General features: G+C 28.3%; 1 protein-coding gene across 3 annotated transcripts; it reads right to left on the minus strand.

The window, feature by feature from the left end:
• Nucleotides 1–955: 955 nt before the first annotated feature.
• Nucleotides 956–20,416, minus strand: LOC107453847 (solute carrier family 52, riboflavin transporter, member 3-A). 3 transcript variants are annotated; one of them, XM_043047720.3, is made up of 6 exons: nucleotides 20,001–20,416; nucleotides 13,302–13,541; nucleotides 11,009–11,488; nucleotides 4,047–4,265; nucleotides 2,282–2,512; nucleotides 956–1,461 (listed from the first exon to the last, which is right to left on the minus strand). In XM_043047720.3, the coding sequence occupies exons 1-6, from the start codon at nucleotides 20,100–20,102 to the stop codon at nucleotides 1,261–1,263; spliced, it is 1,473 nt and encodes a 490-aa protein (XP_042903654.2). In that variant the 5' UTR covers nucleotides 20,103–20,416; the 3' UTR covers nucleotides 956–1,260. The 3 variants fall into 3 exon arrangements, with proteins under 3 accessions (XP_042903654.2, XP_042903656.2, XP_042903655.2); XM_043047722.3 differs by lacking the exon at nucleotides 20,001–20,416 and adding an exon at nucleotides 16,026–16,530; XM_043047721.3 differs by lacking the exon at nucleotides 20,001–20,416 and adding an exon at nucleotides 15,596–15,732.
• Nucleotides 20,417–20,452: the final 36 nt, after the last annotated feature.

Here is a 20,452-nt window from a genome sequence, read left to right on the forward strand (position 1 = left end):
AGCCTTGATGTTTCCAACTACCAGGTAATCAAATCTGTTATGGTAGTTTTTACTCACGATTTCTTTAACTGTGATTCATCAAATAACGATAGTTTTTTTTTTTCCTTGCATAAATATAAATTTACAAATTCCAATGTGTAAACTTTTTGTCTTCATTTTTGTTCAGGATTCCAAGAATGCATATATTAAGGGTGGTCCCTATACATAATCAAATTTAAAGAGAAAAATTTGCATCTTATATACTAGTTATTAAAAAAACAATCACTTTTGAAAATTTGAAAAAATATTTATTAATGAATTTACTAAAAAGATATAAAATAATATTTTGAATTGTTTTTTGTTTTTTTAAATTTAGAATATCTAAAAATTATTAGTTGTGTTTAAAAAAATTTCATTATTTTTTTAAGAGAATCTTAAAATTAAATATTACACTTAAAAGGAAAATTTTAAACTTACAGTTATTAACTGTATGGAAACAAAATAGATTCCTCATATAGCTTTAAAGTTTTGTTTGTTTAATGCGCATTTAACAAATGACCAATTGTGGTAAACAGAAGAAGTTTTAAGTTAGTATCCTTCTTGAAATTGTTCAGTTTTTGCCATTAATTCACGTCTTTGTAGACCAGAATATTTTAGCAATGCTGCTATTCAAATTAAAAACAAATTTTAAACTTATTCAGCTCAGTTTAATTTGTAAAAATTTTGTATTGTTGGAAAAATAATACCGTTTTCAAAAAGCATTTCTTTATGATCTATCAAATTAAGCTGGCATTTTGCAACGAAAATTTGCTATGGCTGTTATCAAAGTTTGTTTCCAGGCAGATAACAGTCATGAGTCAAAACTTTTTTAAAGGATTTTATAAATGTTTTTCTCTGAGATACAAAGTTCAAAAAAAAATAAACGATATTGAGAAATAACATTTTCTTAAATACATTACTAAACATTTATGAAAGATATTTTCATAACCGCTTTATTTGTTATATTTCTCAAGCGCGAAAAGTAATACTATACAAGCTGTGCAAGTTTTCAACATTTTTACCAACATCCTCAACGTAAAAGACAACGAATGTCAAAATAATATCCCAAAGCTCAATATGTACTTGAACCTCAAATTATAAATCAAAAATACTCAGAATATCAGTTCATGTTGCGAACTTTACAAGTTTGATGGTTTCTGACTAATGATCCATCAGTTCCTTTAGTTTATGCTTCTTAGTGAAGTCCGTTTTGGGCTTTCCGTCTACCATGAACTTGTTACATCAACTACATGGGTCATATGATTTGAAGAGTGTTGTGTATTGCACCAAACTAAATGTCACAAGAGCGCCCACTGCAGATCCTATTTGTGTCATTACACCACATCGGTACAGAGCAACTTGGCCACCTGCACGTCGAAGAATTGAAGCTATACATGCTTTTGTATAAGCGACAGATCCTGAAACCATTATCCAAGCAGTTACCTGAAAAATAATGCATACTTTAAAATGTATTCAGCAAATCCTTTATTGAACTGTGGTACTTCAATTTATGTAGATGTTTATGCTGAAACATTTTTTTCAGCTTAAAAGTGGGAGTGATTAAAATAGAAAAGCTTCAATTCGATCAGCTGAGCCATAACATGAATTAATCTTTCAAGAATTTTAATGTTTGTGATATTTTAATTTTATTTGTCATACTAAATTAAATTTATTAAATCTTGAAGTAACCAGATCTCCCTTGAAGAAGTTTTAGTGTTTGTGTTCAAACGTGTAATATTAATTTACAAACAATTGATTTATTTTCAGAGTTATCTAACTCGCCTTCAATTTACACGTTTGATAAACTGAGGAGAGTTATTAATACAATTCGGTACTTGCAACTCGAGAAGAAGTGATTTACAAGCAACTGATTTATTTCAGAGTTATCTAACTCGCCTTCAATTTACACGTTTGATAAACTGAGGGGAGTTATTAATACAATTCGGTACTTGCAACTCAAGAAGAAGTGATTCACTAACAACTGATTTATTTCAGAGTTATCTAACTCGCCTTCATTTTACACGTTTGATTAACTGAGGATGGTTATTACTTGCAACTCGAGAAGATGTCAAGTGATTATGCCTAACCATGTGATTTAAATCAGATTTAATTGGATACCTGTAAGCGACGTCACGTGTGTTTGTCGGACCTTATCGGCTTCTGAATCGACATCTGCCACGATTTACTTGCGATGACGTCCCTTGCAAGCATCCAGTTCTGAAGATTTTGATATTAACTATAAAAGCAAGAACAGAATATTTACCACTAGATAAGCTCCGAAGGCAACGTGGACAAAAGGTGGCTCTGGACTCGTGAGGGCCGTTGTTAAAATATATCCTGCCCAAGCACTTGCATAGATTGCTACTCCAGTAACTGACCACACTTTTGTAACTGGTAGAAACATGGCAAGGAAACAGCAGAGAGGATTGGCGATATTGGACAGAGTGACAGTCAGATGAAATGCAACACTTCCATACGGTAAACAGGAGTAAGTCTGGAAAATACAAAGATATTTTAAATCATTAATACATTAAAATTGTTATTGAATTTTATATCAGTTTTTCAATTTCAGAAATCTTAAACTTCACTTGCTAGGACTACTGTTTCTTAACAATATTGCTTAGAATGATTTTTAGCAAAACTACCGTTTTAATATTTAATGTCGTTTATATTAAAGGCCGCCCCTTTTAAAATTAACTTGGCATTAGGGAAATTGACTATTTAATAGATTCATAAAACTAACTAGCTATTTTTCTATTTAAATTTTGATGAAACAATATGTACTTGCGGCTTATGCTCTACCTCTTATTTTGAAAGTTCTTAGGTTTCAGGTTTATAAAGATCGTAGGTTTATTGTACATCAAAACAGTTTCCAAAACAACACAAGAATTAATTTGTAAAATTTTTATATTTTCTCTAGAACTTTGCCTCTTTTCACACTTTTAAACAATTATTAGCGATCGCAGCAACCCTTTTGACACAATTTTTTTTATGCAAACGTTCGTGCAAAATTAAATGCTCTAAATCATTTGCATTCATATTTCCCTGCATTTTTAATCTTCTCACAGACATTAGAATCGTAATATTTTTCATTATTTTCTAGGATTTCGGGCCAACCTTAAGAGATCAGCATCCTTTCTAGACATATTACCTCTTTCAAAATTTTTAATTTACCTGTAAATTGTTTGTATTACTGAAGTTTAGAGTGTAGCTAAACTTTAGATTCTTGCACCGTTTTCCTTCAGAAATAAAGTTTCATTTCCACGAGTTATTTTTCTTCATTCAGTTAAAAAAAGAAAAAAAAATCCTTGTAATTACCTTTGAAAAATGTAAATTGTGTAAGAAGAAAAAACTATGTGATCCATAAAAGACACCTTCATATTCGCTGACAGAATAAATAAAAAATAAAAAAACTATTCGACTTTAATTTTACACAAAATAAATAAACATCTCTCGTAACTATTTTACTCTATGAATAGGATGATGATATGTTTATCTGTAAAGATAAACAAGTTTTTTTTTTTAATTTTATTTCCAATGGCAGATTATAGACAGTAACAGCATACATAAACATCGAATAAAAATAAGAACAGAAACAAAAGATGCTGCAACAAAGTCTATTAATCAATGTCTCTAGCTTCCCAATAGCGTTCAGTGATGGAATTCTTGCAAAGTGCAGAGCAGCGGAGGAGGTGCGTGGAGTCCGTGTCCTTACCAGAACTGCAAAGAGTGTATACCGGGGAAGGAACGATACCAAATCTAGACAGATGCTTCCGCAGACAGTCATGACCGGTGGCCAAGCTGAATTCAGCCACCGCTCTTCGTCTTGGGCCATTTCGCAAATTTAGGATGGTAGCCCTCCAAGACTTAGTAGAAGTACGGTCGATAAATTCTTCATGAGCACAGGTCTTAAAGCTCCTCTTAAAAAGCTGTTTGATGGAACAGAAGGGCATAATGTGCGCAAAAGTGTGAATAATTAAAGCCCCCTTTTTGCTAAGTAATAGTTAAGAATGATAATAGTTAAGTACCTGAATGGATAGTAGTACTCCGTTAAACATAGTGGATATGAATGCTTGTACAAATAAAATTACAGCATATTGAAAAGTAGTTAAAAGAGGTTTTCCTAGCAGATGTTGTTCTGCAGAAGCTGACTTTTCTAGACTTGTACTAAAATCCTTTTCAATCGAGCTCTGGAAATTTTCTGCAATGGCGGGATTTGAAGGCAGCGAGAGTGGAAGAAAACTAACCTGTAAGAAAAATATTTCAATGATTTTTTTAATAGGAAATTATGTATGGTATAGTACAGTGATTGCCAAGTGGCGGGCCACATCCGGCCCGCGAAGCCTTTTTTTTCGTGGCTCGCAAACTAAAATATATAAGTTGTCATTTTTTTTAGGACAATTTTCGTAAAAAACCTATATGGGTTTGAAGTACTTTTCTTTCGTTTAAAAAAAACCCTAATTTCTTCGTTTCTGTGAAATTTAACATTCCAACGCACAGTGGGCCAGCATCCAAGGTTTCGTGGCCAAAATTAGTATTTCGATAAAATTTGTTTCAAAATTTGGTTTTTTTTTTTTTAGGGTTTTCATGTGCAGGTAAATTGAATTCATAGTTGATATTTTGAAATACACTAAAAATACCAACAAAAAAAAAGAAAACAAGATGGCGGCTTAATTATAGCGAGCAACAAAATATATATATAGTACATTTAAATAATTAAATATAGCAATAAAAGTATAATAATTTTCGTAATTTTATATGAAAAATGATAAGCAAATTATATTTCCGAAGTAATATTACAAAATAACGCAAAAACATGGAAAAAAAACATAATTTTTGTTTTTCGGTATATTTAGTCCACCTTTGCAAAATGGGGCAGGTTTTTTCGAAAGAAGAAACATCAAAGAAGACAGCAAAAAAAAGTTTAGCTAATTACCTCATGGAACTTTTTTGAGATAAGTTTCGAAAGAGATTCAAACACTGTAAAATGTCAAATGATAAGATATAAACTATAAGTTAGTCAAGAGTATTAACTAATCAAACAAATTGAAAAATTGTACTATAATTTCAGACTAATTACTCTGATAAAAATGTAGCAGAAAGGTGAAATTCCTATATATATTTCTGAAATATAAATTTAAAAGTTACATTTTAAAAAAAAAATTTAGCATATTTTTCACTACATTGTACTCTCGTCGGTCCAAAAAGTAAATTATAATGTTTGGAATTATTATGAATACTTAATGTGGGCGATATTAAAGCTGCCTAAACATATTTTAGTTGAAATTTAATTTTTGACTTTTGGCCAAAGATCATGGTCTTCTGGCCCACTGTGCAACGGTGCAAAAAAAATTTATTTCTCTGGTAAAAATCTACTTCCTATTTTAATTTGCAATTCAATACTTTTGTTTTGCACAACTTGATAAAAGTCTGACAGTAATATTTAATGTTCCTTCAAACATAAAAGAGTTCTATATAAAATTTTGATAAAGTTGCGGTCCGCCATTTGACTGGTGTTTTTAATTGCAGCCCCCGGCCTCATGTAAGTTGGAAACCCCTGGTATAGTATATTTATGTAATTGAAAATATAAAATTTGATTCAAAAAATTAAACACTAAATTAAAATTGTTGAAAAACTAATCGCGATAATAATTAGACTTTCATCTTAAAAAAATTTCAGATTGTCTATAATTTATATGAAGGAAGACTAACTAAAAAAGAGCAATTTATTTATAAACATATTGATAAAATTACGATATTACCGGAAATGCATTTATAAAAATAAATATGTTTTCAATTTTGATCACAACAAGTAAAACATTTGATAATATTTGCTGTTTAACCAGTAGTAGATGATAAGATCCTATCTTTTATTTTGGAACAAAAACTGGATAACTAGTTGCACGTGTTTCTGTTTCATCATTTAGTAAAGCTAATAAAAACATAGTTATTCGTAACTTGGCCTAACGCACATTTTCAGATTTTAAGAATTCAGCTTTTATCTGTTGTAAAAATTGATAAAATTACTTAAAATACTTTCCGATGTTTGAAAATCACGGTCAAATTCTATAAGGTTTGAAGGATTCCCGATCAAGCCTATCTGACAATTTTTTGGAAAAAGTGGAGGTTTCATTTTGCCGTTTTAAAAATGAAAAATTTGAAATAATTAAACACTAGCAATTTATTTTATTTTTAATGCATATACAATTCATTTTATTCTTTTAATTATTTTTTTTACTTCATATGTTAATCAACTGATTACTTCCTCTATATTGGAAAATGTTCGATCAATAAATTGTTTTTATCTTTATAATGTCCAATTTGATTTATAATCTCGTAATATATCTAATATAATACGAGGTTTTAAATCCAATATATATATCGAGATTATAAATCCTAGAATTTAGACCCCTTAAGTGTGAATTTTATTTTTTGCGTATTTCGTCATATCTCTAGAACTTTTTAAGCGAATTGAAACATTTTTGCACACAATTATAAAATTCGTTTATCCAAAGATAATCCCATGCAAAATATAACTTTTAGTAAATATTTATTGTTTTCTTTATTAATGATTGAAAAAATTTGAATTGTAAGGTATGCAATTTTTTAAAGAATGTGTAATTTTATATGACAAAATTTGAGCGAAATCCGTTAAAAAGTTCCTGACAAATTGAATTTTAAAAATAGGGTTTCTTTAAAATTCGATTTTTAGGAATTATTAGACCGATTTCGCTCAAAATTTGTAATATGCCATGCAAAATTGCATTCTTTTAAATGATGTAAAAATTTGTATACTTTACAATTTAAAATGTTTTCGACTGTTATTAAATAAAATAATTAAAAATAATAAATATTTATTAAAAGCTGTTTTTTGCATGGAATTATATTTGGATAAAGAAATTTCATAACTTTTGGGAAGTTTTCAATTCGTTTTAAAAGTTCTCGAACTATGGCGAAATACGCAAAAAGTGAAATTAACATTTAGGGTCCAAACTTGAATCTCTCTCCTGAACAAACTATTGCGAACATATTTTCCAGATTGCGGCTATCCCCTATACTATGGTGTCATAAATCTAAGATTGTCCAATGAAAGGTACGTTTGTTCAGTGGAAGTACGTTTTTGTGTCTGATTTAATAACTTAAAATATCGTCTCCACTAATTAGCATATTTGAGGAAGCCCCCTCAAACCATTAAGATTTAGTCCTAGAGCGTGTAATTTCAATCATTAGATTTAAAGTTATTCAGGGTTGCCTGTGTTTTTTTTTTTTTTTTTTTTGGTGCACTAACATGATGAATTAATGCTTACATACAGAAAAGTACAATGCTTAAATACAGAAAAAAATACTTCCTCATTCATTATTTTGCACATTGTACATTAATAATATAAATATTTTTATTTGGTAAGAACTATTTGGTAGTTTTTAATGTTAAAGTAGTTGGCTACAGAATGAAATTTCCATTCGAGGAATGCAAATAGGTAGAACTGCCTTTTCTTTTTTTTCACAAGCCACTCATATAAATAGACCACCATATACACCACTATGATTTTGTCTTGGGCATTAATGGGTTAGGTAAAATTGTTTGAAAAATAACCAACAGGGTGCGTAGCCGTTACCTTTACGCAGGGAAGCACCTTTTAAGTACTTTTTAAACACTCAAAAAATATTTTTAATCATTTTCCAAAAAAAGAATCATAATTAGGAACTGTGCTGTAATAAAAAAATTTTTTCTTCGATCGTTTAAAGTTCTTAATTTATGAACATAGCATTTTCAAAAACGTTACATAATCATGATAAAAACAACTAGTTTCTGATAAATATTGCAGAGAAAATTGTGAAAATCATGCATTTTTTGCAATTTAGAACAACAATCGATACATCAAAGATAAAATCTCTTTCTAAAAGATAGAAAACTAAGCACTTTTTACAAACCCCGAATAAAAAAAGCACTTTTAAGGACTTTTAAAAAACGTAAATCAAAATTAAGCACGTTTTAAAAACGCTAAGCATCCTGAACCAATATAATTTATGAAAATAGTTATTATTGTACAATTATTGTACTTTCATTCGATTTTTTAAAATTTACTTTAATGCCGAGTAAGTTAAATTGGATTTCAGGAACTAAAGACCATTTTAAAAGGAAAACAGGGTTGATAGTTAAGAGTTTTTCGCCAACTTAATTTCCCGAGAACTTTATTTTCAGATAAAAATGCGTAACTGGTGAAAAGCAGATATTTAAAATAGTTAAACCTTGGCATTCTAAATTGAGTCACAGTAGTTAATCTCTTAGAATTTTTTTACAAAACAGAAGAGGGTAGAAAAGAATGTCGAATTCAAATTGTATTAATTATAGATAGCATATAAAAAGGTTTTCTATATGATGTTGTTGTTGTGGGGAAGAGGGGGTTCAAAGATTATATCTATTAAGTATGTTCCATTAATGATTTCCTATTTAATGCGTGATAACATTTTTATCTGATTAATAAATTATAATTCAGATATAAATTCTAATTTTGGAAAGTTGCGCTTGTTAGGGAAACAAATATCTGAGTTTTGGAGTTTAAATTACATAAGAATTATGAAAAAGTGCGATTCCGTTTTTCGAGATTTTATATGCTTGATTATGGTGTGATAAGCCCAATTTAGATAACTTCCTATAGATAATTTTGGAAACTTCGTTAATTATTAGCATATTATAAATTCGTAAATTATTAGCAAATTATTAAGTTGCGCATTGTATGTTTTTTTTTTCTTTTTTAAAGTTTCGTTTTTTTTTTTATTATTATCATTATTATTTGGTTTCCATAGTTACTAAGTTTATCATTTAATAGTCAGGGTTTGGTGTTTTATTTAATGATAAACTTAAACTTTGGAATTTATAAATGCAAATCGAAAACTATAATTGGGTATAATAAGAAAAAAGCACAACTACTTCCACTTACTAGGAATAACATTTACCTTTTAGTTTAATTAATAAACTGAGTTTTAAATATGCTTACTAAATTCATAAACTTCGGTAAAACAACAATATAAATTATTTCCAAGGGAACTAGACTAATACAATTCCAACCTGGCGAGTAGCGACTTATAACAAGACACTTCGTTTGATGCTTTTACTTGTTGCTAGAAATCAGGTTCGCAGAAAATGCTGTTTACTAGTTAAATTTAGTAGGAATAACACGATCTGTGAGGTAGGCTATAGTATACCCAATTGAACAAATTGAAAATAAAAGGATTTGTATATAAGGATGCTGCATTAAAATAATTAGACAAGATTGGAATTTGGTTTATAAGTTTTCGCATCAAAGAAAACATTTCAATCTATTTAACCAAAAATTAAACAATATTTTCTGTTGCGACCAATGTAATATCTCCAATATAATTTATGTTGCGCATTGTCTGTTTTTTTTTTTTTTTTTTTTTTTTTTTTTTTTTTAAATTTTGTTTCTATAATTACATTAATATTACTTAATAATCAGTTTTTGGTGTTTCATTTACTGATTAACTTAGACTTTGGAATATATACTTTACAAATGCACGTAGGAAATTATAATTTAATAAAATTAAATGTATAAGGTTTTAAGGTTAAAATAAATCTTAACGTGTAACAGAAAATATATGTCATTCATTTGTTATGCTTTCTTTCCGAGAAAACATTCAATGCTTGAGAAAGCTTATTTCATCCTTGCGATCATCGATGCAAAAGTTGAATATCTTTGTTCTAAATGACTTGCACTTTTGGAATTATATTCTCGAACGTGCATACTAAAAATTATGACATCCCTTGGAAAATAATTCAGTTAATCAAGCAGATTTGCTGCCAATTTAATACTTTGACGCAGATGGGACACATATTTTTTTTTTCATTTTTAATTCCTGGTCCTTCTACATATTTTTTTCTGACTCTCTAATTACAAGCAAAAATATATTTTAGTATTTTTTAATTGTGAAAAACAATTTAATACTTAATAAAAATAACTGTTAAATTATCGGAATTTTTTTTGCATTAAAATGTAAAATCCAAAGAAAAAGTAGTTAGAATTTTATTTTATTCATATTCAAAAATTTATCAATAATTAGTTTTATTTTTAAAAAAATATCAATGGTGAATAACTGTTTTGCTTAGTTCTAAATAACTGTAAATAATTTCAAATTTGAAAAATTATTCATTGGAAGTAATCTGAGTTTGGAAGATTTTATGACAGAAAATGACAGGTCATGCTGTATTCCATAACCATAACGTTTTAAAATGCTAAGTATAATATGTTGACCTAAGTTAATACAAAATAATGAAAACAGTATTTAAAATAAGTTTAAAAATTCCGTGCCAAGTGGTTAAGTGAGAAACTTTATACAGATCATAAAAAAAGGAAAATGAGATGAAAAGCATCAAAACATGTTTGAGGGCCTGAGCAAACTCGGATGAGGGGAAAGGTGCCTGCTAGAACAACACCTACTAGAAGATCAAGGCAACACCGCTAGAAGCACCTTCATGTTTCAATCAGAAAATCATAGTTTTGATGTTTTTGTTCAGTTTTTAACACACACCTTTCTCAGTATTGATTCGTTCAATGTCCATGCCGTTTTTGTTTGCTGTTGACGTTTGTGTTAAAACGTGCTCTGGACTCATTATGTTTGGCGTTTTTATCAGATAGCTAGCAATAACAGATCTCAACTTTAATACGCCTCATGTGCATTATTGATCAATATCACATCACATAAAGAATAACATCATGACACAAAAACACTAGAATTTAAATTTATTAAATTGCCTTGTAAAGGAGTTGAGTATAAAATAAGTGAGTAACTAAATACTTAACTGATAAAATCCCATATTGTTCTAATTATCCTATCTGAACTATTTGTATTTTGATTTCAAATGTAGGTGAATTTATTTTTGTTGCTGCGGGGTTAAAATGATGTTTTTAAATTGGAATGTTATTCTCGACTAGGCACTATCAATATATCTATTATAAATATTTCAACTTACTCTTTCTCTTTTAGCAGCTGGTAAATGGTTGAGCAGTATAAAAGCTAGCCAACTAATTAACATTTGCCCACAGAGAACGCCGAAAAAGATATTGGCTGAAAACCTTGGCGGTGGATAGAATGCTTCAATGGTGTATTCTGTCAAATTCCCGAATTCAGTCTCCGTTGTTTTTGAGATATTTCTACATTCCGCATAGCCACCAACACCTTGTGCCAAGGCTAAGATGCCTGGAACTGGACCACTCAATCCTGATCCTACCAAATAAGATATGACGTATTGTTCCTTGAAATGAGCAATAAATGGTAGATACAGAAGGGAAGACGTGCAATCCACAAAGGCCAAGAAGAAGGTTAGTATGAATAAGGATGTACTGTGCCAGGCTCCAAAAATGAAAGTGGTTTGGTCCCAAAAGAGGCTTAACAAAACACACGCAACTATGACAAGGGCTAGCGAAGCGTGTATTATTGGTATTTCTAGTACCTAAAACAAAGGAATAAACTGTCAGGCTTTTTAAGTTGAAAAATATAAGTTTTAAATCGAATAGCTATTAAAAATATCATAAATCTATTTCTTTTTTCTACAAAAAAAAGCTAGTTAATAAGCGGAAGTTGGATGATGATAGTTATGGATAAGTTATACTTCCGCTGTATTAAAATGATTGTCTTAGATACTTTCTTAATACTTTCATATTGCTGATTTCAAATCTGCAATCGGTTTCTCCTACAAGATTTTTTTACGTGACATTTTTTGACAAAATGTACAAGTTTGAAAACGTTTTATATAACAGGGAGTCGCGTAGCGTAAACGTTGCAGAAAACTTCTAGCAGAGTTCGAGCACATCATCAGGATTTTTTATGTGACATTTTTTGTCTATTTTTTGTCAAAATGTGCAAGTTCGAAAACGTTATATATAACAGGGAGTCGCGTAAACGTTGCAGAAAACTTCTAGCAGAGTTCGAGCACATCATCTGGATTTTTTACGTGACATTTTTTGTCAAAATGTACAAATTTGAAAACGTTATATTTAACAGGGAGTCGCGTAAACGTTGCAAAAAACTTCTAGCAGAGTTCGAGCACATCATCTGGATTTTTTACGTGACATTTTTTGTCAAAATGTACAAATTTGAAAACGTTATATATAACAGGGAGTCGCGTAAACGTTGCAGAAAACTTCTGGCAGAGTTCGAGCACAACATCAGGATTTTTTACGTGACATTTTTTGTCTATTTTTTGTCAAAATGTACAAATTTGAAAACTTTATATATAACAGGGAGTCGCGTAAACGTTGCAGAAAACTTCTAGCAAAGTTCGAGCATATCATCAGGATCACAATTGCGTAGAAGACCATGCCTGGAAATGTCGTTATACGCCTCTAAGGGGTGCATCCACATTATGTACTGTTTCTTCGCGTGCCTCTTAACCGGTCATAATCTAAGGTTTTCATAGAAAAGTGCCCCTATCCGTATTCGACGATAATCTCGAGCATGGATTTTGATGCAATTTTAAACTCACCTAGAAGTTCGTCACCTAGAAGAATATATATATATATATATATATATATATATATATATATATATATATATATATATATATATATATATATATATATATATATATATATATATATATATATATATATATAACGTTTTTAAACTTGTACATTTCGACAAAAAATAGATTAAAAATGTCATTTAAAAAAAATCTGCAACTTTAGAGCAAAGCTTATTTCGGATTTGAAATCCCCACACCTGAATTAGGCAAGATCAAGTATTTGTATAAATGCAAAAAAAATTGTCCCCCATTTTTTTTTCTAACAGTACATAAAAATTAACAAAAGTACAGTCAAGTAATTACTGTTAATTTTACAGTTAGTATTGATAAATATTACTTTTAAATACGTATAATAACTACATAATAAATATGATGTCTTTTCTGATAATGTCTTTTCTTAAAAAAGTTTTTCTTCCGTTTTCAAACTTATGATTTTAACTATCTTAATAACTTTTATTCGAATATTATGTAAGATGTCAATAAAGAGAGAGATTTTAGACATAATGAGAAAATGACACATTTTCTTAACACCTATTTTTAACGTTCTAAAATTACAAAAATACATATTTTTGTTTTTGTTTATAAAGAATTGGTTTTTAGATTGTTATCTTCAAACTAGAATTTTTTTATTGGCTTACATTTCATTAATTTTTTTTAAAAAAAATATTCTAAATCAACGAATTATTTTCGGTACAGAGAGTCAATCCTGCTTTACTAAAAAAAATGAATTTCAAATAATTACCTTTTGAGACCAAATTTTACGTGCGGCACTGAAGAGAATAGGCCCTAAATTCGCAATTTGGGTTGTGATTATTATGTAAGATGCCAACTTCCAATGTTCGGGTAATGTATTGACCAATATGGGCAGTTCCACCCATAGACCATTTACAGCCACCCATGAACTCACACCAAAAAGAATGATAAGCAAGTCTACGACGCAGCTTCTTTGAGTTGGTTTCTTTTCTGAACCCATAGGACTCACCTAAAACGTTAAATAAAAAAATTTCTTAAAATAAATTGAGAAATTTTAATATAGTTTTTAAATATTATTTTTATATTAATTACATAAATGAATCGTTAAATGTTCGCTGTCATTTTTATGACGGTTTTCCTAAATAACGTTGTACTAATCAAATTTCTCGATTAATTCGATTTTAGAATTTTATTAACTTATACATTTTTGTGATATATATTGTGTTTCGTAAGACCTTCGATATATATATTTAAAATTCTGGTAAAAAATTAAAATAAAAAAATACGATTTTTTTTTTAAGGTTGAGAAGAGCAGAAGAGGGAGGAATTTAAATTATCAAAAGCCAGTTTATTTGCCTTACGCTGTGAACAATCTTTAACCCTTTGACGCAAAAAATTTTTATTAAACATATTTTTCATGCTTTTTTTTAATTACTTTGTATTAATGTATGTCAAATTAAATTTAAATATTATTTTTAGCATTTTAATAATTTATGGTTATAAAATACAGCAAGAAACACACGTATTTTTAACTGCGTTTAAGGCACATGACTCGCACAACAAGACACGACTCGCTTCCAAACAAGAATTTTTCAAATTTGCACTTTTTGACAGATATTTAATATCTAAGAGACACAATTATTCATCATTGAAATTTCTTTCATTTACAAAATCAGTTAATTAATACATTTTTAAATATGAATTTTAATAAAAAATTTCACGCTACTTTTTTTTGAATTTTATATCTTAGAACAAATATAATTTCGATAATATAACATATTTTATTTGACTGTTTTTTTGCAATTAAAAAATACCAAAATATATTTCTGCTTGTAATTGGGTACCTGCACTTCAAGAAGAAGACCTCCCATACCCACACATGTGATCTATCACTTCAGCTCCAGCTTATCCTTATCAGCAAAGTGGCGCATTAAAATTGAGCTAAGTTTTTCTACATAAGTTAGAATGTTAATTAACTACAAGTTAATTAATTACAGTGCCGTATCGCACATCGAATTAGTTGAAATATAATTCTTTCTCGTCAACTTCTTTTAGTTAATTAGGTTTCTTATTTGTTTATGTATTTTTTTGTAACTGTGATATATTTTTGTTTTGTGTACCTGGCAACTTTGATGCATAATTAGTTTATTTATGTTCCACATGGTTTCATGTCTGTCTTTGTGTTAAGTCTCTATGTAAATATATAGTGAAAGAATCGAAATCTTTGAGAAAGAATCTTTGTGAAAAGAATTTAGAGTGTGCCACTTAAGAGAATTGATACTTGACGGGCTTGACTTACTCGAAATAGAATGGAAAGAACAGTTGCTTGCGTAAACAAATGCCACGATTCAACAGCCAATCAGGATCGAGATACCCACACTAGGTCACTTGCACCCATGCCATTAGTGTATCAGAAAAAGAAATATATAACAAAAACATCTGTGTCAAAGGGTCAAGAGTCGCCCTCAAATGAATTGGTTTTAGGTGCTTTTTATGTCTCCTTTGCTCTAAACCTCGATAGTGTTTGGTAAGAGTCAGAAAATATATTTTCCCCCACACTTAAATGCATGGCCTTTAATGTGCTCAAGTTTTTTACATCATTTTTAAAAATAAAAAAAACTCGAAAGTTTAAAATGTTGAAAATGGTTATTATGGAACACTCTGTAACTTTAAAAACAGTAATTTTTGTCATGAGAAGTCTTGGAAATTAAACATGAAAGCTGAATCAAAAATATTCTTTACTATAAATGAATCATAGCATAGGTTTTTACGACAAGAATCGCTAGGGACAGCGAATGTTTAAAACAGGTTCTGAAATTAGCGAAAGTAATATCTGTTATAATTAAATAAAGTAATATCTGTAAAAGATAATATCTGTTTATTTTTCGCTGAAAGGTATATAAAGGAATTTTGCATAGCGTTACGATTTCCCGTAAATCTAATGTTAACGTTATTAGAACTTTACAGCGATGCACCTATAAATTACATAATCGATGAGATCCTTATATTACCTAATATTTTTTTTTCGAATAACCTTAATAATAAAAAATAAATTGTAAATACCGTTACTGCAGGTTCATCTGTCATGATATCTTCGTAATATCATAAAATATTTTGAAAATTAAAATAACGAGCGAAAAATTAGTCTCCACTCCAAAATGACAATAATGTAGAGTGGCGGTCTAATAATAATGTAGAAAAGTGTAAACAGAAAACCAATAGAAGATATGAAAACAAATATTGTTTGTTACATAAGCTACATTCTAAAGGAGCAAAAAATAAACATTATTCCGAGCGTGATCTTACGTCAACAAAAACTATCTCCGATAACGACGCTTCAATTTGTTAAAGCCACTGCAAAACCTGAGATTTAATATTTAATCAAAGAGTATATAAAAATAGATTTAAATTTAATATTCTTCATTAACTAAACTCTGAGATCAAAATATATATAAAAAGAAAAATATAAAGAACAAAATAAACGTTTTCTTACTTTGTATCAAACCAATTTTTCGGAGTCAATTCCTTTTGTCATAACATCGTCGAACAATAAAAATGGAATAAAATAAAACTATTTAATCGAAAATAGAGCAAATTTTCTTTCAGATATGACGAAATATTTGCTGTACGATGTCAGATGAAGTTTTTAACGAAAGTGAACGCTTTATTTTTGAATACATTCGTTCCGGATTGCAAACGATTTTTCAGATAAATGGTTGCGCGAAGAAAAAATTTGTTAAAAGATCAAAAAATATTATCTTATCTCTAGGGTTGATAGTTATCACCCAAATCGTGTTGAACGAACATTCACAGGATTAGGTGTGATAGTGATTTCAAAATAGACATTTAAAACGTCATGATTTCAAAACAGAAATATTTTTACCTGTATGTTATTTAAAAGGCATTTAATAAAAATTGCGAAATACGTGTAAATTAGTTCTGAAAATATGGCTACCAGCTTTCTCTATGGCAAAAAGATGTGGGATTTTCTAATAAATGCAACAATAAAAATTTTGCTGAATCAAGTTTTAACTCTTTTGTAGGATTTTTCTTTTTCCTTCTTTTTAAATAAGGATTACATTTAGTGACTTAGATTTATCTGCCATAAATTTCTTTTACATACTTGAAGCTACAATTTAAAATTTAGAAATCTCACTTAGTAACAAAGTATGAAATGTTATATTTCTTTTCTATTTGAATTATATCTGCATATACAATTCGAAATTTTTTTTTTCGGTACTTTTGAACCAATAAGAAAAACGATAATTTAACCCAAGCTTGCGCAATTTTGACTGTGCTCTGGGACATATTATTTTAACTAAAAGTTGCCGTTAGCTAAAATATAAATAACTAAAATAAAGCAAACAGTAAATGGTGGTATGCTAAAACAAATAATAATTCTAATTAAATCATTCAAGAATTTAATAAGGAATACTCCATTCCAATTAGCAAAATGCATTCTAAAATAGTATACGAAAGAACAAATAATAATTAGATTCAAATGCAGATTTCGCGGGCCACAAACTAAGTGCTGTCGAGTCGCGTCCAATCTAGGGATTGTGTGTTATATTCTCTTAATTTAACCATTTAGGGGGCTCCGCCATGATTGAAAAACAAAAACTAAAATTTAATAACTTCAAAATGAATTCAAAATTTTAAAAAAGATTTAAAAGTTTTCTATCTTTAGTCATTAAACAAAAAGCTGCTTCCAAAACTCTTATTATATAAGATATTACACAAAACATCTTATATAATAAGAGTATAATATATCTAATATATTATATAATATCTATTTGTATAATATATCTTATAATATATTGCATAAGATATCTATTTGTATAATATATCTTATAATATATTGCATAAGATATCTATTTGTATCTCATATAATATATTATACAAAAGTAAGAACAAAATTATGAAATCACTTCCATACTGGCTTATTTTTTCATACATATCAATAAAGTTTAAAACTTTTAGAAGTTTGAGGGACTGACCATAAATTACGAACGAAAAAGAGTCTTTTTGAATTTGAACTCTTTTTGTCCAAAACTATAGCAATAAGCTTGTAGCTTGTAACAATTATTTTGGTTATTATATGCAATAAATGCACAAAATATCGTAAACTTAGCTTAAATTTTCAAGAAAATTTTAATGAAAAAAAATTTTTTTTGCCGAACGTTTTCTTACTATAACTGCAGAAATATTCAATAAAATAAAACAAAATTTTTAGAGTAATTTTTAATTAAGGAATTTAAAAAATAGCACAAGAAATAAGAATTTAAAGTAATCCTTTCGTTCTACGCCTGTGTGGAAAATATTTAAACAAAAAAATTTCTTCATAATTTTGTTCTGAATCGCGTTTGGTAACTAATGAAAATGTCCAATTTGAATATCGTGAAAATTTAAACAGTTTTCTAGCATTTTTTTCTCAGAAGTTTTCATCCTTTTTTTTAATTAAAGCTCTGATAAGGGGATTTCCATAAATTTCATTTTGTATAATAAAACAACATTTAATAGCAAATGATAAAACCCTGCAATGATGATCCAAAGAGCAAAATGTGATGGTATAAGGAAAGAAAGCTTGTGAGATAAAAACATACTTTAATAGGGGATGATCCCATATAATGACCATTTAAAATTTAACAGTACAAAATATAAAAGAATAAAATATAATTTGTGGAAAACCCCTTACTATTTATAACTTTCTTTCAAAGTTTACAAAAATACTTGAAATAAAATAAAATCACCGGTCAAAACTATTGACCACATCAATAACATTTTCAAATCAGAATGCTCCTAAATCATTTCTCTGAGAAAGTACGATAATTCATAGAAATGAAGGTATTCAAAAACAGAACTAGCAATAAAGTAACATAAATTACATTGGAAAATTCACACTTGACTGCTGTAATTATAATAATTGTTGTTTCATTATTAAAATTATTATTAGTATTAAATGAAAAAACATTTTTTTTTTTAAAAAAAAGCTCATTACTTTTTCAAAGAATAAAATACCATATAGTAAAATAACATCGCCGGTAAACAATTGTTCGCATCTAACATTTTAAAATCAGAATGTTCTTAAATCATTTCTCTGAGAAAGTACGATAATTCATAGAAATGAAGGTATTCAAAAACAGAACTAGCAATAAAGTAACATAAATTACATTGGAAAAATTCACACTTAACTGCTATAATTATAATAATTGTTTTTTTTATTAAAATTATCAGTAGTAATGAATGAAAAAACAATATTTTTTTTGAAAAGAAAAGCTCATTACTTTTACAAAGAATAAAATACCATTTAGTAAAATAACAACAAAGTAACATCGCCGGTCAAAGCAATTGTCCGCATCAATAACATTTTCAAATCAGAATGCTCCTAAATCATTTCTCTGAGAATGTACGATGATTCATGGAAATGAAGGTGTTCAAAAAAGAACTAGCAATAAAGTAACATAAATTACATTGGAAAATTCACACTTAACTGCTATAATTATAATAATTGTTTTTTTTTTATTAAAATTATCAGTAGTAATGAATGAAAAAACAGTATTTTTTTTAAAAAGAAAAACTCATTACTTTTACAAAGAATAAAATACCATTTAGTAAAATAACAACAAAATAACATCGCCGGTCAAAGCAATTGTCCGCATCCATAACATTTTCAAATCAGAATGCTCCTAAATCATTTCTCTGAGAATGTACGATGATTCATTGAAATGAAGGTGTTCAAAAAAGAACTAGCAATAAAGTAACATAAATTACATTGGAAAATTCACACTTAACTGCTATAATTATAATAATTGTCGTTTTATTATTAAAATTATTATTAGTAATAAATGAAAAAAAAATTTTTTTTTAAAAATAGCTCATTACTTTTACTAAGAATAAAATACCATTTAGTAAAATAACATCGCCGGTAAACAATTGTTCGCATCTAACATTTTAAAATCAGAACGATCCTAAATCATTTCTCTGAGAATGTACGATAATTCATAGAAATGAAGGTGTTCAAAAAAGAACTAGCAATAAAGTAACATAAATTACATTGGAAAATTCACATTTAACTGCTATAATTATAATAATTGTTGTTTTATTATTAAAATTATTATTAGTAATAAATGAAAAAAAAAATTATTTTTTTTTAAAAAAAAGCTCATTACTTTTACTAAGAATAAAATACCATTTAGTAAAATAACATCGCCGGTAAACAATTGTTCGCATCTAACATTTTAAAATCAGAATGTTCCTAAATCATTTCTCTGAGAAAGTACGATAATTCATAGAAATGAAGGTATTCAAAAAGAACTATAGCAATAAAGTAACATAAATTACATTGGAAAAATTCACACTTAGCTGCTATAATTATAATAATTGTTGTTTTATTACTAAAATTATTATTAGCAATAAATGAAAAACAATATTTATTTATTTATTTTCTTTTTTTAAAAAAGAGCATTACCTTTAAAAAGAATAAAATAGCATTTAGTAAATGATGATGAAGTCCAAATGCAGTAATTTTTCTTTCCCTCTTTTCACCAGTTGCAGGAATTTTTACAACCATGTTGGTGTTTTGTTTTTAAAATAAAACCAAGTTTTTTTTCAGGTTCGAAATTACTAACTTTCAGTCTAGTAACGCAAGAACATAACACATCGAAAATCTTATTTCCGAATACTCTCGATACAAACAATGAATATTTCACCCGACTATTTTTTAATGAACAAATTAAAAACTAACCGAGATTCGGTAAATAAAAAAAAAATCAGTGAATTTTGAGGTGAATCTCGAGAAGCATTCATAAAGTTTACCGCATTAATTAAGGAAAAGTTTGCTTTTGATAACAAATTCTTTAATCTTCCCGAGATATGCCTTTTTAAAAAAGAAAATAATAATAACCCGCACTGATATCAGTG

Source organism: Parasteatoda tepidariorum, chromosome 1 (assembly GCF_982258835.1).
Source record: "Parasteatoda tepidariorum strain Cologne lab strain chromosome 1, Ptep-v5.0, whole genome shotgun sequence".
In the NCBI taxonomy this organism is placed as follows: Eukaryota; Metazoa; Arthropoda; class Arachnida; order Araneae; family Theridiidae; genus Parasteatoda; species Parasteatoda tepidariorum.